General features: G+C 46.8%; 1 protein-coding gene across 1 annotated transcript; it reads left to right on the top strand.

Annotated features, from left to right (window-relative positions):
• The first annotated feature begins 8,372 nt into the window (after positions 1 to 8,372).
• Positions 8,373 to 12,032, top strand: TEX101 (testis expressed 101). The gene is given in 7 exon segments (XM_033229291.1): positions 8,373 to 8,459; positions 9,367 to 9,469; positions 9,585 to 9,728; positions 9,859 to 10,041; positions 11,323 to 11,451; positions 11,613 to 11,788; positions 11,790 to 12,032. Coding segments are annotated over 6 exon segments (750 nt in total). The 5' UTR covers positions 8,373 to 8,459; positions 9,367 to 9,405; the 3' UTR covers positions 11,844 to 12,032.
• Positions 12,033 to 20,080: the final 8,048 nt, after the last annotated feature.

Raw genomic sequence — 20,080 nt, 5'->3', positions numbered from 1 at the left:
GAAGTGAAACCTTCAGATTACTGATGAGCGTCCTCGGCAGGCTGCATTGGAGGGGAAGAGTGCAGGTTGTTTATAAGGCCTGACTCGTGGCCTTGGCCATCATTTCCTGGCTTTGTGACTCCAGCTTTACTTCTCCTTCCCAGGGCTCAGTTTTCCTCTCCTTGAATGGGATGAATGGAACCAGTTCTGGGTGCTGAACTGCCTGGGTGTAAAGGCTTCTTGTCATGGGCAGAGGAGTGAAGAGGAGGGCAGCAGGGGAGCTGGACCAAAAGCATCATGTGATTTGCCATGATCACGGAGAATTTTCTGGAAGTAGCTTGGGCATGATGTGTGCAAGGAGACAGAAGGGTCTCGTGGTGGGGAATAGGACATTCACATGGCCTCCATGACTTACCTCACAGAGCTCTTGTTAATTAACCAAGAATTTGACAAACAGGCATTAAAGACCTTCTGAATGTGACACACGACACCCAGCTAGAAGAACATTGCCAAAAATCATTAAAACTACTCTAATCATAAAGTCAGAGTCAGACACATCCAGGTGGTGGAAGACTTTACCAAAAAAAAAAAAAAGTGAACCATTCACTTTCAATGACATTAAAGAAAATGAAAGGTAGTTGGGGAGCACTCCTAGATTAAAGGGGAGTCCAGAGATGAGATGTAAACCAAAAGGTGTCTGAGACAGGTCTCCATCAGCTTAGAAACTTATTTTGCCAAGGTTAAGGACATAGAAAAAACCATGCAATCATAGAAACAGACTGTGGTCTGCGCCCTTTCCCAAAGATAATTTTGAGGAATTCAATATTTAGAGTGGAAAAGCTGGCTGGAGGTGAAAGAAGGAGGGTGTGAAAGAAGGATCACCTGAGGTGAGGAGTTCAAGACCAGCCTGACCAACATGGTGAAACCCTGTCTCTACTAAAAATACAAAAATTAGCCAGGCATGGTGGCGTGTGCCTGTAATCCCAGCTACTCAGCTGAGGCAGGAGAATAGCTTGAACCCGGGAGGTGGAGGTTGCAGGGAGCCAAGACTGTGCCATTGCACTCTAGCCTGGGCGACAGAGTGAGACTCCGTCTCAAAAATAAAACAAAAGATCTTTACAGGCTTTCGTGTACTGACCAGAGGGGCAAAAATGAATGAAAGGATTACAACATGAGGTTGGCATTGCTGTGCACCTATATCCTTGAGTGCTGGTGGCCCTGTGGATTAGATCAACAATTTGGAAGCCAATTTGACATTAGACCAACAAAGTCCTTTGACCTGGAGTTTCATTTTGGCAAAAAATAGTAATAAATAAATAAATAAAATCCCTAAAAAGCATAAAGAGAAAGGAAGTTGTGCTATTTGGAAATTGTGGGCTTTGAGTAAAGAGGCTGATATTCTAGACCTGCTATTGTTTCACTATGACCTGAACAATTTACTTCCTCTTTTTAGCCTTCCATCTCTTCCTGCAAAATAAGGCAGGGTTTTCAATCTCTTCACCACACAGGAAAAGGAAATAGAAAAGGAAATAAATAAAGCCCACTCCAGGAGCAGTGGCTCATGCCTGCCATCCCAACATTCTGGGAGGCCAAGGCAGGCAGATCTCTTGAGCTCAGGAGTTCGTGGCCAGCCTGGGCAACAGGGAGAAACCCCCTCTCTACCAAAAATACAAAAAAGTAACCAGGCCTGGTGGTGCACACCTGTAGTCCCAGGTACTCGGGAGGCTGAGGTGGAATGATCTCTTGAGCCTGGGAAGTGGAGGTTGCAATGAGCCAAAATTGCATCACTGCACTTCAGTCTGAATGACGGAGCAAGACCCCCTCTCAAAAAAGACAAAGAAAGAAATAGACAAAGCACAGTGCTGGCAGTGCTGTGGAACTAACATCTTAGGGTTGGTGGAGAGAGTGGACTTAGCACTTGTGGAAAGAGCCATATTTCCTGGGGGCCACAAGGCCACATATGCCCCGTGAAGACTGACCGGGGAGTGTTTGATTTTTTCTTTTTTTAAAATTACTGTCACTTGCAATAGATTTTTAAATCTTGTAACCTGGTTACACAATTACCATGGGGAAAAAGCCTTAGTTCCTGTAAGAGGAAATCAGGCTTGACTAGCCTCGTATGGCTTTGAAGAAGTAAAATCAGGGGTTGATAAATTTGCATAGCGTAAATATCAAAGGTCAAAAGTAAACAATAGGCGGTAGAGGGAATACTCCAAATTATAAAAGAACAAACTGTTTAAGCTTGTTCTGAGGTCAGCAACATCCTCCTTTATTGCTAAACCTGCCAGGAGCTCACCAGTTAGTTTTGCGTCCTTTGACACTGAGGGTCACTTCTTTTCCTGGCATAATCTCTGTGAGGTAAATATACATTTTTTAAAATTTTGTTTAGCCTGGTGCAAAAAGATAAAGAGACTCTCCTCTTTTCACTCACAGCATTTTCTATTCATTCATTTATTCATTCATTCATTCATTGACAGAGTCTCCTTCTGTCACCCGGGCTGGAGTGCAGTGGTGCCATCCAAGATTACTGCAGCCTTAACCTCCTGGGCTCCAGCGATCCTCCCTCCTTAGCCTCCTGAGTAGCTGGGACTATACACACATCCCACCATGCCCAGCAAATTTATTATTATTTTTGTGTGTGTGGAGATAAGATCTTGCTATGTTGCCTAGACTAGACTTTGAGAGCTTTTTTTTTTTTTTTTAGAAGAGGTGTAATTGAAAATCCTTTCTCTGCCCCGTGGAGATCTATGTAAAGTTATCTAAAGCATACGTAAGCATCTTGCCTGCCTCACAACCCAGAACTGTCCTCCTCAAGGCCCTGGGAGCTCTCTCTTTGAAAGGCAGGCATCCGGGAAGAAAGCACCCCTGTCTCCCAGTTTCTGTGAGAAGGAAGGAACCTCAGTTCTGGGGGCATCTCACTCCCAGTTGCAAAATTACCTCCTGTCATACATAAGAGAGGTTTGTTTTTCCTGTGGATAAAACCAATTAACCACACAGAGAATCAACCCAGTTACTGAGTGAATTTAGGATGAACTATGTGTGACAAATGGTGCCATCGAGTCCTCTCACCTGGGGACTAGTGACCGTCTATCTGGAGACCATGTGTGTAACAGGTTGCACCTGCTTGGCTGGATACAAAGGTGGGATTTCTTCCTGTCTTTGTCATCTCTTAGCAGATTGCATCACGTTTTGGCTTAATGGTTACTCAATCATAAGACACGTTTCTTTTACTTCTACGGATGTGAGGGAGGTTTCTGGGCTGAGCAGAAATTTGTTTCTTAATTATATTTTTCCAGCACCCCACACCCAAGTTACTCCACCTTCTCTGAAGCTGCTTCCCCCAGGCTTTAACAGAGGCTGCTCCCCAGGGTTCCTCCCAGGCCCTGCCTCTCCTGGTTCATCTGATCTCCCACCCTCAGGGTACCGTGGCTTCCCTCCCTTCCATGTGCTGATGCCTCTTGGATCTCTAACTCTAGGCAGAACCCGGCTTCTCAGTTCCTCAGCTCAAATACCCACCTTGGGGCGGGCGACTGCACCGGGACATCCCGCCAGGAACTCTCCTGGTGGAACACAGTGCATGTTCTCTGGCTGCCCTGCAGTTGTTAAATGCCACCAGTACACGTGGGGAATGTTCTGCCTTCCGAAGGAGGAAGCCGGAAAGTTCATGTTCCCAGCACTCCTTACAGGAGGGATACCAACACGGGTCCAGGCTTTCCCTGTCAGGCGCTCCCGTGAAAGATTCAGGATCCCGAGCAGTGCCAGGAAGCAGAGGGTGCATGGTACCAATTTGTTTTTTGTTTTTATTTTTTGAGTGGGGATGGGGGACAGTGGTGCAGAAGCTTCTGGACTCCAGGGCCAGCCTCAGCAGTGCAGGGTGCAGGGTGTGGTTTCTGCCTCCTGTAGTAGCCGGAAGATCTTGACTGGAGCTGTCCTGTGCCTGCGGTTTAATCCTTGCCCTGGGCCCTGTGGCCTCCAAGCCGGCTTCATGAGGGCCCTTGGAGCTTGGTGACCTTCCTACCCTGTCCTTTAACCAGTCCCTTTTCTGCTTCTTGCTGGAGTGAGCAGGGCGGTTTTCTCTGAATCTGCTCCTGTCCTGGGTTCTCCTTTAAGGAGCGGTACCCTGGTCACCCGACCTCTCAGCCAGATGCCCAGCAGATGTTCTCATGCTTCCACTTTCCTTACCCCTTCATGTCTGGTGGTCACTCCTTTCTGTCCCTTCCATGTCCTACATCTCTTTCTGCTGTGTCCTGTCTTCTGCACCCTGTGGCCTCCGCCTAAGTTTGCACCACCACCCACTCTTCCTTGGATGAATGCAGTGATCTCCCCAGGTCTCCCTGTCTCCATGGAGGCCACCAGCATCCAAGCCAGCTTCTTCTCTGTGGCAGAGATGATCTTTTTCAGTCCTCCTCTGGCCATGGCCCTCTCCTGCTCCTCTTTCCAGGGCTCCCAAGTCCCTGGGATGTGCTCCAGCTGCTAAGAGAGCCTCGAAGGTTGATGACGTGGCCTCCACAGTCCTCCCGAGCAGCTGCCCCACCTACCCTCATCCTTCAGCTCCATTACATTTCCTTTTTCTGTTTAATTTTTTGAATAGGTGTTGTATTTACATGGCTCAGAAATTTGCATCCGTGTGTATCCGTACATATGTGCAGGCATGAAGAGCCTGTCTCACCCGTGTTTCCTATGTACCCAGGTGCTAGCCCCATGCCAGCCCCAGTGGCCAGCTATGCTCTTTGTGACCTGCAAAGCTTTCTCCAGCTGTTTTATGAAAAGAATAGGAATTATTGTAAATTATGGTAAAATATATATAACATAGAATTCACCATCTTAACCACTTTTTTTTTTCTTTCTTTCTTTTTTTTTTTTTTTTTTTTTTTTTTTTTTTTTTGAGAAGCGGACTTGCTCTGTCACCCAGGCTGGAATGCAATGGCACAGTCTCAGCTCACTGCAACCTCCGCTTCCCAGGTTCAAGAGATTTTCCTGCCTCAGCCTCCCAAGTAGCTGGGATTACAGGCACGTGCCACCAGGCCCAGCTAATTTTTGTATTTTTAGTAGAGACAGGGTTTCACCATGTTGGTGAAGGCCAGGCTGGTCTCAAACTCCTGACCTCAGGTGAGCCACCCGCCTTGGCCTCCCACAGTGCGGGTATTACAGGCTTGAGCCACTGCGCCCGGCCTAACCTCCTCATTTTCTAGATGAGGACACCGAAGCTTGGGGAGGAACAGGAATTGGCTCAGGCCAAGGAAGATCTGTTGATCTCTCTTGCACCAAAAAGGCAGAGCCGCCTTTCTCAAGGGGCTGTGTATTGCGGTGTTCTTGCACAGCTATAAAGAAATACCTAAGACTAGCTAATTTATAAGAAAAGAGGTTTAATTTGCTCAAGGTTCTGCAGCTGTACAGGAAGCGTGGTGCCAGAATCTCCTTCTGGGGAGGTCTCAGAGAGCTTTTACTGATGGCGAAAGGATGCAGGCCAGAGAAGGGGAGCAAGAGAGAGTAGGAAGGGGAGGTGCCACAAACTTCAACAACCAGATCTGGCAAGGACTCACTCACCACTGCAAGGACAGCACGAAATCATGAAGGATCCACCCCTATGACCCAAACACCTTCCACCAGGTCGCACCTCCAACGCTGGAAATTACATTTCAACATGAGATTTGGGTGTGGGACAAATATCCAAACTATGTCACGGGGCAAGAAGAGGTCCCTGGAGCTGTTGAAGCAGAAACGGGGTGAAGAATAGAGATGGAGAGCGCTTAGGTTTCCAAGGTCTCTTCTAAGTGTGAGATGGAGGGATTCTGTGACCAGGTCATCTGGAGAGTGACTCAACAAGGTGATTACTTTCCCAAGCATGAGCCCTCAAGGCTCAGACAGGGGCTGAAAACTGCCACACATTCATCCCAGATCCTCTGACATGTGATCATTCAAAGATAACAGTTCAAAGATAACAAAGGGATTGGAGCTTTACCAATCCCTTTCTTATTGTGGCATTTTCTCTATTAAAAATAAATACTCATTGATACTGTAACTTACAGAATCAGTACCAATTCTGAACGTATACAAAGCGTTGCCTTACTTTAAGGAAGGAGACCACTACTACTTCTGCTACCCTCCTCCCTCCACCTTGCCTAGTTCACAAGACAGGAGGAAAGTGAGAAACAAAAAGATGGAAAGAAACAGAAGTAAGGTAAATAGTCAGACAATCTTGGCACCACCGCCCGGCCCCAGGAGTTAAAAAAAGTAATAATAATAACATCAACCCCTGACCTAAACTACTTGTGTTATCTGTAAATTCCAGACTATGTATGAAAAAGCATTGCAGGGCTGGGCACAGTGGCTCACGGCTGTAATCCCAGCACTTTGGGAGGCCGAGGCGGGTGGATCACGAGGTCAGGAGAACAAGACCATCCTGGCTAACACGGTGAAACCCCGTCTCTACTAAAAATATAAAAAATTAGCCAGGCATGGTGGCAGGCGCCTGTAGTCCCAGCTACTCGGGAGGCTGAGGCAGGAGAATGGCATGAACCTGGGAGATGGAGCTTACAATGAACCGAGATCGTGCCACTGCACTCCAGCCTGGGTGACAGAGCGAGACTCTGTCTCAAAAAAAAAAAAAAAAGAGAAAAAGCATTGCAAAACTTTCTGTTCTGTTAGCTGATGCACGTAGCCCCCAGTCACATTTCCCATGCTTGCTCGATTTATCACGACCCTTTCACGTGGACCCCTTAAAGTTGTAAGCCTTTAAAAGGCCAAGCATTGGCCAGGTGCAGTGGCTCACACCTGTAATCCCAGCACTTTGGGAGGCCTAGGCAGGCGGATCACAAGTTTAGGAAATCGAGACCATCTTGGCTAATATGGTGAAACTCCATCTCTACTAAAAATACAAAAAATTAGCTGGGCGAGGTGACAGGCATCTGTAGTCCCAGCCACTCGGGAGGCTGAGGCAGGAGAATGGCATGAACCCAGGAGGCAGAGGCAGTGAGCCAAGATTGCACCACTGCACTCCAGCCTGGGTGACAGAGCGAGACTCCATCAAAAAAAAAAAAAAGCCAAGAATTTATTTTTCAGGGAGCTCAGCTCTTAAGATGCAAGTCTGCCAATGCTCCCAGCCAAATAAACCTCTTTCTTTAATCCAGTGTCTGAGGAGTTTTGTCTGCAGCTCATCCTGCTACAACTTCATGTCACATCTGGAAAGCTTACATAGGCCAGGCGCAGTGGCTCACGTCTGTAATCCCAGTACTTTGGAAGGCTGAGGCAGGTGTATCACCTGAGGTCAGGAGTTCACGACCAGCCTGGTCAACATGGCGAAACCCTGTCTCTACTAAAAATACAAAAATTAGCCCGGTGTAGTGGCAGGTGCCTGTAATCCCAGCTACTCAGGGGAGGCTGAGGCATGAGAATCGCTTGAACCTGGGAGAGGGAGGTTGCAGTGAGCTGAGATCACGTCACTGCACTCCAGCCTGGGGGATAGAGAGAGACTCTCTCTCTCCAAAAAATAAGCCAGGCGTGGTGATACATGCCTGTAATCCCAGCTACCTGGGAGGCTGTGGTAGGAGAATCGCTTGAACCCGGGAGGAGGAGGTTGCAGGGAGCCGAGATTGCGCCATTGCACTCTCGCTCGGGCAAAAAGAGCAAAACTCCATCAAAAAGAAAAGAAAAAAGAGGAGGGGAGGGGAGAGGAGGGGAGAAGAAAAAGAAAAGAGAAAGGAAGGTTACATAGATGTGAAAGTGAACTGCCAGCCATGAGCAACAAATCCAACTGACATGTTTTCTTCATGGTCCTGACACAGACACGTGGGTTCGATCTGACAGCAGCCTGTGCCGTCACAGCGACTCATGCAAGCATTCGGGGTGCCCAGAGTGACGCTGAAGGGGGCATTCCTGGATTCAGCCCTCCAGGAGACCAGAGGAGGCTGGTGCGATAGAATCAGAGGAAGACGCCCGGGCTGCGCAGAGGCCACTGCAAGTGAGGAGTGAAGAGGCCAAGCTGACTCCCAGCAGCCAGGGCCACTAAGGTGGGTGCGGAGGCAGGGGCCAGGCTGGGAACATGAGAGGCCGTTTGGGTAGGGAGATAAGTTCCGTGAGTGAGGGCCAAGGGTCTGACCTCCTAGTGTGGCTGGAGAAGCAGGGACAACTGAGTGCAAAAACAGAAAAGGGCTAGGCGAGGCCGTCTGGCAATGCACAGCCCACCCTGCATTGTGTGCCTGAGGCTGCAAAAACAGGCGGACTCTTCCTGCCGCTTTGCCCGCCACTCATCTCAGCATGCGCACCCTCTGATTGCCAGGAATTGACTTCTCTGTGGCCAATGAGGTGCCGTGTTCCTCCAGGCTCATCCAATGAACTTATCCGATGCTTTTGCGTCCACCAATGGGGTTTCGAGTGCTGTGTGGCCAGGCTGGCCCGGCCTTGGAGAGGCCTAGGAGAATGCCAAGCCCGGAGAGAAGGCGTTCCGGGCCTCAACTTTGACGTCGTGAGATTCTTGTGAGGTGTCTGCCCGGAAGCCGGCGGAAATTTTGCTTCTTTAAAGAGAAAAAGACGGCTAGGGACTCAGATTCCTGGATTCTGAGGAAACAGAAGGCTGGGGACCCAGATCCTGGCTCTGAGGGGAACGAGGGTTGAGGGCCTGGGCTCCCGGGCCTGAGAGGGGAGGGGCCCAGAATGGCGTGTCCTGCGGGAAAAGGTGGTTGGAACCCAAACTCCTCAATCCCTATGTAGGACGGGGCTGGGCTCTCAGAATCCCGGGTTCTGATGGGGCTGGGGCTGGAGACTGAGATTCTGGGTCCCAGAGAGAATGTAAGGGACCCCTGAGACCGAGAGAGAAGCGGCCTTCAGGGCCACACTCCTGATCCTGAAGTTGGAGGGCACTGGGTGGCTGGGCCTGAGAATAAAAACCATGAAAAACTGGGGCACGATAAACCTGTGAACTCGCTCCAGCTCTCAAGCCGATTAGGGACAGAACGACTTCAGAGGTCGTGGTCATATACACCATAAACCCCACTGTGGGGCCGGGCACGGGGGCTCATGCCTGGAATCCCAGCACTGTGGGGGGCCGAGGCCGGCGGATCACCTGAGGTCAGGAGTTCAAGACCAGCCTGACCAACATGGTGAAATGCTATCTCTACTAAAAATACAAAAAATTCACCGGGTGTGGTGGTGGGCACCTGTAATCCTGGCTACTCGGGAGGCTGAAGCTGGAGAATCGCTTGAACCCGGGAGCAGAGGCAGTGAGCCGAGATTGCGCCACTGTACTTCAGCCTAGGCGACAGTCAAAAAAAAAAAAAAAAAATGCAGATTAAAACACTCCACCCTGAAGTCAGTACTTGCCAGAACCTAGATTTTATCTCATGCACTGTGACTGAAAAGTTAGTTGCTTTCTCTCCATCAGATTCACAGATCCAGACCAGCTCCTCCCAGACCTCTCCAGAAGAAGCCATGGGAACCCCTCATATCCAGCATTTGCTGATCCTCCTGGTCCTAGGAACCTCCCTCCTGACCTGTGCGTATAGGGGACGTAGGGGAGGGCAGTGTGTCACAGAAGGTGGACTGATGATGAAAAAGGAGCCGCCTTGGCCCATGGAGTAGTGCTTATCCTCTTCTTGTTTTCTCCCCAGCAGGCCTAGAACTATATTGTCAAAAGGGTCTGTCCATGACTGTGGAAGCGGATCCAGCCAATATGTTTAACTGGACCACAGAGGAAGTTGAGACTTGCGACAAAGGGGCACTTTGCCAGGAAACCATATTAATGATTAAAGCAGGTAAAATGAGATGGGGCAGTTGGGCTGGGTAGGAGGGAGGTTGATTATGTCCATGTTAATGCTTGTTCCCTTCGTCCAGGCCAATCGTGAGGGCCACCATCCATTTCCCCTCCTTCCTGTCACATAACAGGGACTGAGACAGCCATTTTGGCCACGAAGGGCTGCATCCCAGAAGGGGAGGAGGCCATAACAATTGTCCAGCACTCTCCACACCCCGGCCTGATTGTGATCTCCTACAGTAACTACTGCGAGGATTCCTTCTGTAATGACAAAGACAGCCTGTCTCAGTTTTGGGAGTTCAGTGAGACCACAGGTACCCTGGAAGTGGGAGAGATAGGTACTAAGAGAAACTCCATAAAGAGCGTGTGCATGGCCTCCCTTTGCATTCTGACTTGGCTTAGCCTAAGTGGCCCATACCCCAAAATACCTCACAGTTCAAGTAATTTTATTTTTTCTGAATTGTTCACTGGGATCTAAACACTGCTCAGAGCAGACAGAAGGCTGGAGTATAAACTGAGTTTTGTGCTTATTAAGCCATAAGACAGGCCGGGTGAGGTGGATTGCCTGAGGTCAGGGATTCAAGACCAGCCTGGCCAATATGGTGAAACCCTGCCTCTATTAAAAATACAAAAATTAGCTTGGCCTGGTGGCACACACCTGTAATCCCAACCACTCGGGAGGCTGAGGCAGGAGAATTGCTTGAACCCAGGAGGCAGAGGTTGCAGTGAGCCAATAGTGTGCCACTGCACTTCAGCCTGGGAGAGAGAGCAAGACTCCATCTAAAAAAAGAAAAAAGCAATAAGCATCAGTGTAGGTTTCTGAGCAGGGTGGTATTATCAGTCTAACAAGTATTGGTTTCCCATTGCTGCATGAGAATAGCCCAGTTCCCCAATTAACAAGGCCTATAGTAACTTGGCCCTGCCTGTCTTTTCAGCTTCATTTCCCTCTCTTCCCTCTCGCATTTACTGTGTGTTTCTGGGGCTAATACTCAAAATGCTTAACAATGTAGATGGCACTGGCCAATCAAAATGGATGCTGGCCATAAAAAAAAAAATCAGCTCAAAGAAATAGCTGGGCCTACAAGCTGCAACTTCTCACAATTCCCTGAATCCACCCAGATGGCTCACACCACCTGACCTTTGCCCTTGCTGTCCCTTACTACCCCTCCCTACCCCATTTTCACATGGCTAACCCCTCTTCATCTTCCACGTCAACTCAGGTATCAGCTCTTTGAAAATATTTACCAAATTCTTTTAGGTAGTTGGATATTCCTCCATTCCTTTGTCATTATACCTTGAACACAGCAGCTACTGAGTTGATTACTCACATGTCTTTCTCCTAGACAGAGATGCTAGATGACAGGAACTATGTCCTTTTCATCTCTGTATCTTCACACCTCCACAGAGTTTGGAAGTCAGATTGATGGAGATTTCACAGCAGAGAGCACCAGCTGGGGAAGGATGGGGGGAGGCTGCAGTAATGGGCCTTGATTAGAGTGGCATCTGCAGGAAAATCTTGGGGAAGACAAGGCAGCAAGGAGCAAGACCTCTGGAGGCAGGACCTGCCCTTAACTGTCTCTCTCGTTTCCCTCCAGCTTCCACCATGTCAACAACCCTCCATTGCCCAACCTGTGTGGCTTTGGGGACCTGTTTCAATGCTCCTTCTCTTCCCTGTCCCAATGGTACAACTCGATGCTATCAAGGAAAACTTGAGATCACTGGAGGTAAACTGAAATGAACATCTGATAGTTTCAGAGGCTGGAAAACCATTTGAGTGGATCCCAAGAGATTCTGACACTGAGGTCTCCAGGGATGAGGGGGGACTGGATTCTCCTCTGATGTCCTAAAACATCTCTGTCTCTCCCCATCCTTCCTTGTTCCATAGGTGGCATTGAGTCATCTGTGGAGGTCAAAGGCTGTACAGCCACGATTGGCTGCAGGTTGATGTCTGGAGTCTTAGCAGTAGGACCCATGTTTGTGAGGGAAGTGTGCCCACGTCAGCTTCTCACTCAACCTCGAAAGACTGAAAATGGGGCCACCTGTCTTCCCATTCCTGTTTGGGGGGTTACAGCTACTGCTGCCATTGCTGCTGCCATCAATTATTCACTTTTCCTAAGAAGGCAGTTCTGGGCCTGGGTCTGAGGACGTCTTTTTTGACTGGGAGCCTTCTTACCATTGAGCTTCAACAAGTTGAGGAGTAGGTGGGAATTTGAGGGAGAATAGGGAGATACTATGAATGTATGTGACATTTTTAATACAATTTCTGCTGTAATTTTTGTATGCAGTAGGCATTACTAATAAACATTTCTGCTGTGATTTGTGTATGTTTCAACACTAGAAATGGAATTTTAGTGCTGAAAGAGCCTTTAAAATTCATCTTCTCCAAACCACACATTCTCCAGAAAAAGAATCTGAGATCTGGAAAACGTCAGTGAGTTTCTTACATTTAGCTATGGCCAGATCCAAGGCAAGAAGTTAGGTATTTTGACGTAAAGTCTGATTTTCCTTTCACTCTAATATGCTAACTCCTCTTGCTAGCTGGAGCAGTAACTAGCTTTAGCCTTCTCCAGAGCACTCCCAGCCCAATCTTAAGGCTGCTGTTTTGGGGTCCTAAAATTTCCCTAGGAGGTATGGCCAAATGAGAAAAATCGGAATCCAAATTCTCCAATTATGGGCCTGCGGTAGTGGCTCATACCTGTAATCCCAGCACTTTTGAGAGGCAGAGGTGGGAGGATTGCATGAGCCCAGGAGTTTGAGACCAGCCTGGGCAACCTAGTGAGAACACATCTCTACAAAAAAATATAATCCAAAAATTGGCCTGGCATGGTGGCGCTTGCCTGTAGTCCCAGCTACTTGGGAGGCTGAAGTGGGATGATCACTTATGTCCACAAAAAGAGTGAAACTGTAAAATATTTGAAAAGATTTATTCTGAACCAAATGTGAGTGACCATGGTGTGTGACACAGCGCTCAGGAGACCCTGAAAACGTGCCTAAGGTGGTCAGGGCACAGCCTAGTTTTATACCATTTAGGAAGACATGAGGCAATCAAATACATGTAAGATGTACATTGTTTCAGTCCAGAAAGGCAGGACAACTCCAGGTGGAGGAAACTTCCAGGTTATAGGTAGATTCAAAAATTTTCTGATTGGCAATAGGTTAAAAAAGTTATTATCTAAAGACCTGGAATCAATAGAAAGGAATGTCTGGGTTACAATGATAAGGGATCGTGGAAACCAAAGTTTTATCACACAAATGAAACCGCCAAGTCGCAGGCTTCGGAGAGAATACATTGTAAATGTTTATCAGACTTAAGGTCTGTGTTGACGTTCATGCTGGTCAGCTTTTCCCAAAATCCAAAAGGGAGGAGGGTATAATGAGGCATGGCCAACTCTCCCTTACCACAGCATGGCCTGAACCAGTTTTTCAGGTTAACTTTGGAAAGCTCTGGCTCAGAAGAGGGGTCCATTCAGATGGTTGGGGGGCGGGAGTGGTTTATCATTTTATTTTTTGTCTGCACTTGAGCTCAGGAGGTTGAGGCTACAGTGAGCCATGATCATGTCTCTGCACTTCAGACTGGATGACAGAGTGAGATCATATATCAAAACAAAGGACAAATTCTTTCATTAGAGTGGGCCCCATTTCTCTGTGTCCTGTCCATCCTTTGCCCGCTCTACATCATTCCTTCCCTTCCCTGGGGCTGACTTAATGACTCTTCAGTGGACTTGGAAAGAGGGAAGGACTCATTATGGTATGATGAATGGGGACCTGTGACTACTTGGGGGGCAGAGATTTTTGGAGAATGCTCATGCTTATTATTACTCAAAAATATATAAACTCCATCTTATCTTATTGTAAAAAACTCAAATGATATCAGAGGTGTACAGAGCAAAGTAAAAGGTGGGGAGGGTAAAGGGGAGACAGATATTTTCTTCTTAAAAAAAAAAAAACTTTACTAAGACTTACCTGACACACAGTAAACAGCACCGGAGGTGGGAAGAGAGACTTTTATTACAAACCCTTGTTGCCCTCCCAAAAGACTGGGGAGTTTGGCCATAGTATATATATATTTTTTTTTTTTTTTTCCAACCAAGTTCTTTCTAGAAAGTTCTCTGGTTCTACCCACTGAGAAAGGAAAAAAAAAAAACAAATCTTGGAACACCAAACTCACTATGCTAAAGGGAAAAGTCAGGCTTGGGAATGGAGTCACACCAAACTGCCTCCTGTTTTGTTCCTAAATATATAGATGCAAAGACAGAAGGCTACACACCTCCCCAGCAGGCCTTGCTCACAATTTGGCCACAAGGAAATTCCTTGTGGGCCCCAAGATCTTTACCCTAAAACATTTCTGTTGAGTTTCACCCTGACAATGTAATTAACAGCTATCTTCACAGGTACTGAACAAGACAGGACCAGAAGTCATCCCTCTGCTCACCTGAGACAAACGCCTATTTCAGTCTTTCCTCCACCAGATGTTTAGTTTATTTTATTTAAAAATGCAAATCTGGCCAGGCGCAGTGGCTTACCCCTGAAATCCCAACACTTTGGGAGGCCAAGGCGGGCAGATCACTAGGTCAGGAGTTTAGACCAGCCTGGCCAACATGGTAAAACCCCATCTCTACTAAAAATACAAAAATTAGCCAGGTGTGGTGGCAGATGCCTGTAATCCCAGCTATTCGGGAGGCTGAGGTGGAGAATCACTTGGACCCGGAAGGCGAAGATTGCAGTGAGCCAAGATCAAGCCATTGCACTCCAGCCTGGGTGACAAGAGCAAAACTACATCTCAAAAGAAAACTCCGTCTCAAAAAAAAAAAAAAAGGAAATTCACAGAGGGCAAGATGATTGCATAGTTGACTATTCCTCTACCCTCTCCTGTCACATGTAAAATGTGGATTCAGTGAAAGCTGATCAAAGCCTCAAAAGAATGCAACCACTTTCCCTTTTTATTCACTCTCCTCCTTTTTTTCTTTCCTCTTTCCCCACTTTAAATATTGAAGTCCCCAGGCTGGGTGTGGTGGCTCACACCCATAATCACAGCACTTTGGGAGGCCAGGACAGGTGGATCACCTGAGGTCAGGAGCTCAAGACCAGCCTGGCCAACATGGTGAAACCCTGTCTCTACTAAAAATATAAAAAATTTGCTGGGCATGGTGGCGGACGCCTGTAATCCCAGGTACTCAGTAGGCTGAGGCAGGAGAACTGCTTGAACCTGAGAAGCAGAGGTTGCAGTGAGCCGAGATCATGCCACTGCGCTCCAGCCTGGGCAACAAAAGTGAAACTTTGTCTCAAAAAAAAAAAAAAAAAACCAAATTGAAGTCCCCAAACCCTCTTTGGAAAAAGCACAGATCACAGATGTTCCTGTGGTTTTGTTTTGCTTTTTCCTGGATTTGTCCTAAACCTTAGCAAAAGAAACTAAAATAATTAAGACTCACCTCAATTATTCTCTTTGATTTATATCACTCTTTTGCAGTTTAAGCACTACTCTAGCTAATTTCTTATCTTTGTCCTTAGGTAGCCAGTCCCCATCATGTCAGTTTGCTAAATCTCCCTAAAGAGGAAGAAGAAGCACATGAAAATCAAATTTTAACTGAGGGCCAGGTGCAGTGACCCACACTTATAGTCTCAGCCCTTTGGGAGGCCAAAGTGAGTGGATTACTTGAGCTCAGGAGTTTGAGACCAGCCTGGGCAACATAGTGAAACCCTGTCTCTACAAAAAATACAAAAATTAACTGGGCGTGGTAGCGCGTGCCTGTATGTAGTCACAGCTATTTGGGAGGCTGAGACAAGAGGATGGCTTGACGCAGGGAGGTGGACAGTTTGCTGAGGTTACGCCACTGCACTCCTCCTCCCTAGATGATAGAGCATGACCCTGTCTCAAAAAGAGAGAGAGAGAAAGAAAGGAAGAAAAGAGAAAAGAGAGAAAGAAAGAGAGAAAGAGAACAAGAGAGAAAGAGAGAAAGAGGGAGAGGGAGAGGGGAGGGGAGGGGAGGAGAGGAGAGGAGAGGAGAGGAGAGGAGAGGAGAGAGAGGAAAGGAGAGGAGAGGAGAGGAGAGGAAAGGAGAGGAGAGGAGAGGGAAGGAGAAAGAAAAGGAAAGAGTGACAATGCCAAATTCTGGAGAGGAATAGAGAAGCTAGATCTCTCATATATTTCTGTAAGAATGTGAAATGGTACACCCACTCTGGAAAATAGTTTGGCCATTTATTTAAAAACTAAACACACACTTACCATCTACCCAGCAGTCATACTGCTGAGCATTTATCCACAAGAAATGGAAACTTCAGTCCACACAAAATCATGTACGTGCTTGACCTTAGCAGCTTTATTTGTAATTAGCCCAAAATGAGAACAACCAAAACGTCTTACAGTAGGTGAATGTTAAACTCCACAATAGAAAGAAACAAACATTTCTACACACAGAAACTTGGATGGATCTCAATGGCATTATGCTGAGTGGAAAAAAGTCCATCTCGAAGGTCATATATGTACTATATGAATCCATGTATATAATATTCTTGAAATGGCAAAATTATAGCAATAGAGATGTATTTTATTTAACTGAATTGTATATCCAAAATATTACCATTAAACATGTAATCAATATAAAATTTTAATGAGATATCTTACATTCTTTTTTATACTAAGTCTTCAAAATGTGGTGTGTATTTCACAATCATGATACATCTTAATTTGGACTTGTTACATTTCAAGCATTCAGTATTCACATGTGGCTACTATATGATATACTGGCTACTATATTGTACAGCACAGATCTAAGTGATATAAAATGCGTCTTCAAATGGGTGGCTCTTTTTTTATTGTGATGTTTATTTTATTATTGAGTTTTGAGTATGTTTCATATATTACAAATGCAAATTCCTTATTAGGTATATCATTTTAAAATATTTTCTTCTACTCTGCCCTTGTCCTTTCCTTCTCTTAGTCTCTTTCACAGAGCATGGGCTTTTTTTTTTATTTGTTTTTGTTTTTGTTTTTTTGAGACCGAGTCTAGCTCTGTCACCCAGGCTGAAGTGCAGTGGCACAATCTCAGCTCACTGCAACCCCCACCTCCCGGGTTCAAGCAATTCTCCTCCCTCCACCTCCCAAGTAGCTGCGACTACAGGTGCATGCCACCACACCCAGCTAATTTTTTGTATTTTAGTAGAGATGGGGTTTCACTGTGTTGTCCAGGCTGGTCTTGAACTCTCGAGCTCAGGCAATCTGCCCGCCTTGGCCTCCCAAAATGCTGGGATTATAGGCGTGAGCCACCACACCCGGCAGAGCATGGGTTTTTAATTTAACAAAGTCCAATTTATCAACTTTATGAAGTATGCTTTTAGTATTATATCTAAAAAAAATTTGGGCCAGGCATGGTGGCTCATGCCTGTAATCCCAGCACTTTGGGAGGCTGGAGGCAACCTGGCCAACATGGTGAAATCCCATCTCTACTAAAAATACAAAAATTAGCCTGGTGTGGTGGCAGGCGCCTGTAATCCTGGCTACTTGGGAGACTGAGGCACAAGAATCACTTGAACCCATGAGGTGGAGGTTGCAGTGAGCCAAGATCACATCACTGCACTCCAGCCCAGGCAACATAATGTAACCCCATCCCCCACACCAAAAAAACACAAAAACAAAAAACTGCCCAACCAAAAGCAAACATTGTCCTATAGTCAATTTTACACCCACCAATACCACACTAGCTTGGTTACTATTGCTTCATGACGTCTTAAAATCAGGTAGCATTAGTTTTCCAACTTCTTGTTTAGCCAAGTTTTTTATTGTTTTTTTGTTTGTTTGTTATTGTCGTTGTCACTGCTTTTCTAAGTCGTTTGCATTTCCAAATGAATTTTAGAATGATCTTGTCAATTACTACAAAAATCCTGCAAGGATTTTGATTGGGATTGTTTGAGAATTGACATCTTAATGTTAGCAAAACAGGAGCATAGGAGAGCCAGGGTGACATCTTTTTTTTTTTTTTTTTTTTTTTTTTGAGACGGAGTCTCGCAGGGTCAGTCGCAGTCGCCCAGGCTGCAGTGCAGTGGCACGATCCTGCAAGCTCCGCCTCCCGGGTTCACGCCATTCTCCTGCCTCAGTCTCCTGAGTAGCTGGGACTACAGGCACCTGCCACTTATATTTTTGATAAGAGACAGGGTTTCACAGTGTTAGCCAGGATAGCCTCAATCTCCTGACCTCGTGATCCACCCGCCTTGGCCTCCCAAAGTGCTGGGATTACAGGCGTGAGCTACCGCGCCTGGCCTAAACCATTTTAAAATCAACTCCATCGTAAAACTAACAAGGTACACTCCTTGCCAATCACAACCCATGGTCATAAGATGTTTACAGCTAAAGAAGCAGTTTATTAATGCCTGCAAGGACAAACTCCTGTGACAGAAGAATGTCCAGATGTCCCAATATCACATAACAATACACACTTTCAAGATAGAGTCAGTTTGATGTACTTATGCACCAAAAACCCAAGAAAAACTTTTATTTATTTATTTATTTTATTTATTTTATTTTACTTTTGGAGATGGGGTCTCGCTCTGTCACCCAGGCTGGAGTGCAGTGGCATGATCTCAGTTCACTGCAACTTCCGCCTCCGCAGCTCAAGCCATCCTCCCATCTCCCACCCCCACCCTCCAGCGCTGGGACTACAGGCGAGAACCACCACACCTCGCTAATTTTTATATTTTTTGTAGAGATAGGACCGCACTATGTTGCCCAGGCTGGTCTCAAACTCCTGGGCTCAAGCGATCCTCCCACCTTGGCCTCCCAAAGTGCTAGGATTACAGGCATGAGCCACCGCACCGGGCAGATAACTTTCCTTAAATCAGCGAAATAATAAATTTTGTCATGCTGTCAGCCCCCCCACACATAGACATAACTTAACTTAGCTTTTATATAGATAAGACCCCTGTATAAGAAGAGTCTTTTTAAAAAGGACAGTGCAGGCCACACACGGTGGCTCAGGCCTGTAATCCCAGCTCTCTGGGAGGCCGAGGCGGGCGAATCACGAGGTCAGGAGATCGAGACCCTCCTGGCTAACATGGTGAAACCCCGTCTGTACTAAAAATATAAAAAATTAACCAGGTGTGGTGGCGGGCACCTGTAGTCCCAGCTACATGGGAGGCTGAGGCAGGAGAATGGTGTGAACCCGGGAGGTGGAGCTTGCAGTGAGCCGAGATTGGGCCACTGCACTCCAGCCTGGGCAACAGAGCGAGACTCCATCTCAAAAAAAAAAAGGACAGTGCGGCCGGGTGCGGTGGCTCACACCTGTAATCCCAGCACTTTGGGAGGCTGAGGCGGGTAAGCCACCAGGGGTCAGGAGTTCAAGACCAGCCTGACCAACATGGAGAAACCTGGTCTCTACTAACAATACAAAAGTAGCTGGGCATGGTGGCGCATGCCTGTAATCCCAGCTACTTGAGAGGCTAAGGCAGGAGAATCACTTGACCCTGGGAGGCAGAGGTTGCGATAAGTAACGATCGCGCCATTGCACTCTGTCCTGGGCAACAGGAGTGAAACTCTGTTTTTAAAAAAAAAAAAAGGCAGTGCATTCTTTCTCTTGCTTTCTGAGGCCACCCTACCCTGTAACTGATGAGCTTTCAATAAACTCTCTCTTTCCACTGTACTCTGTGACTCACCTCGAATTCTTTCTTGCATGAGATCCAAAAATTCTCTCTTGGAGTCTGGATCAAGACCCCTTTTTCCAGTAACATTAATAATACTGTGTCTTCTTCCCCATTCATACCGTATATGTCTTCATTTATTTCACAACAGTGCTGAAATAAATGAAAAGATATACGGTATGAATGGGGAAGAAGACACAGTATTATTTCACAGTGTGAAATTTCTTTCAGCGTTGTTGTGTAGTTTCTAGTATATAGGTGTTGGCAGGGATATAGAAAAACTGGAACACATATATTATGGGTGGGCACCTGCATGAGATCCCAAGAAACAGCAACCAGGCCAGGGTGACTGGAGCAGAGGAAATGAGGGAGAGCCTCTTAGGAGATGTGGTCAGAGGAAACTGGGAAAACGGATCTCAGAGAGCTCACAGGCAACTGCACTGACTCTGGCTTTTACGCCAGGTGAATTTGGAAGTTGTTAGAGAGTTTAGGTCAGGCTAGGTGTGGTGGCTCATGCCTGTAATCCCAGCACTCTGGGAGGCCAAAGTGGGAGGATAACTTGTGTACAGGAGTTTGCGACCAGCCTAGGCAACATAGCAAGATCCCCATTTCCATAAAAAATTTTTAAAAATTAGCTGGGCATGGTGGCATGCTCCTGTGGTCTCAGCTACTGAGGAGGTTGAGGCAGGAGGACCACTCGAGCCTGGGAGGTTGAGGCTGCAGTAA

The sequence above is a fragment of the Trachypithecus francoisi genome, unplaced genomic scaffold, assembly GCF_009764315.1.
Source record: "Trachypithecus francoisi isolate TF-2019V2 unplaced genomic scaffold, Tfra_2.0 Lachesis_group12, whole genome shotgun sequence".
NCBI lineage: Eukaryota > Metazoa > Chordata > Mammalia > Primates > Cercopithecidae > Trachypithecus > Trachypithecus francoisi.
Note: the sequence above shows the minus strand (reverse complement) of the source record. Positions and strands in the feature narration are given on the sequence as shown.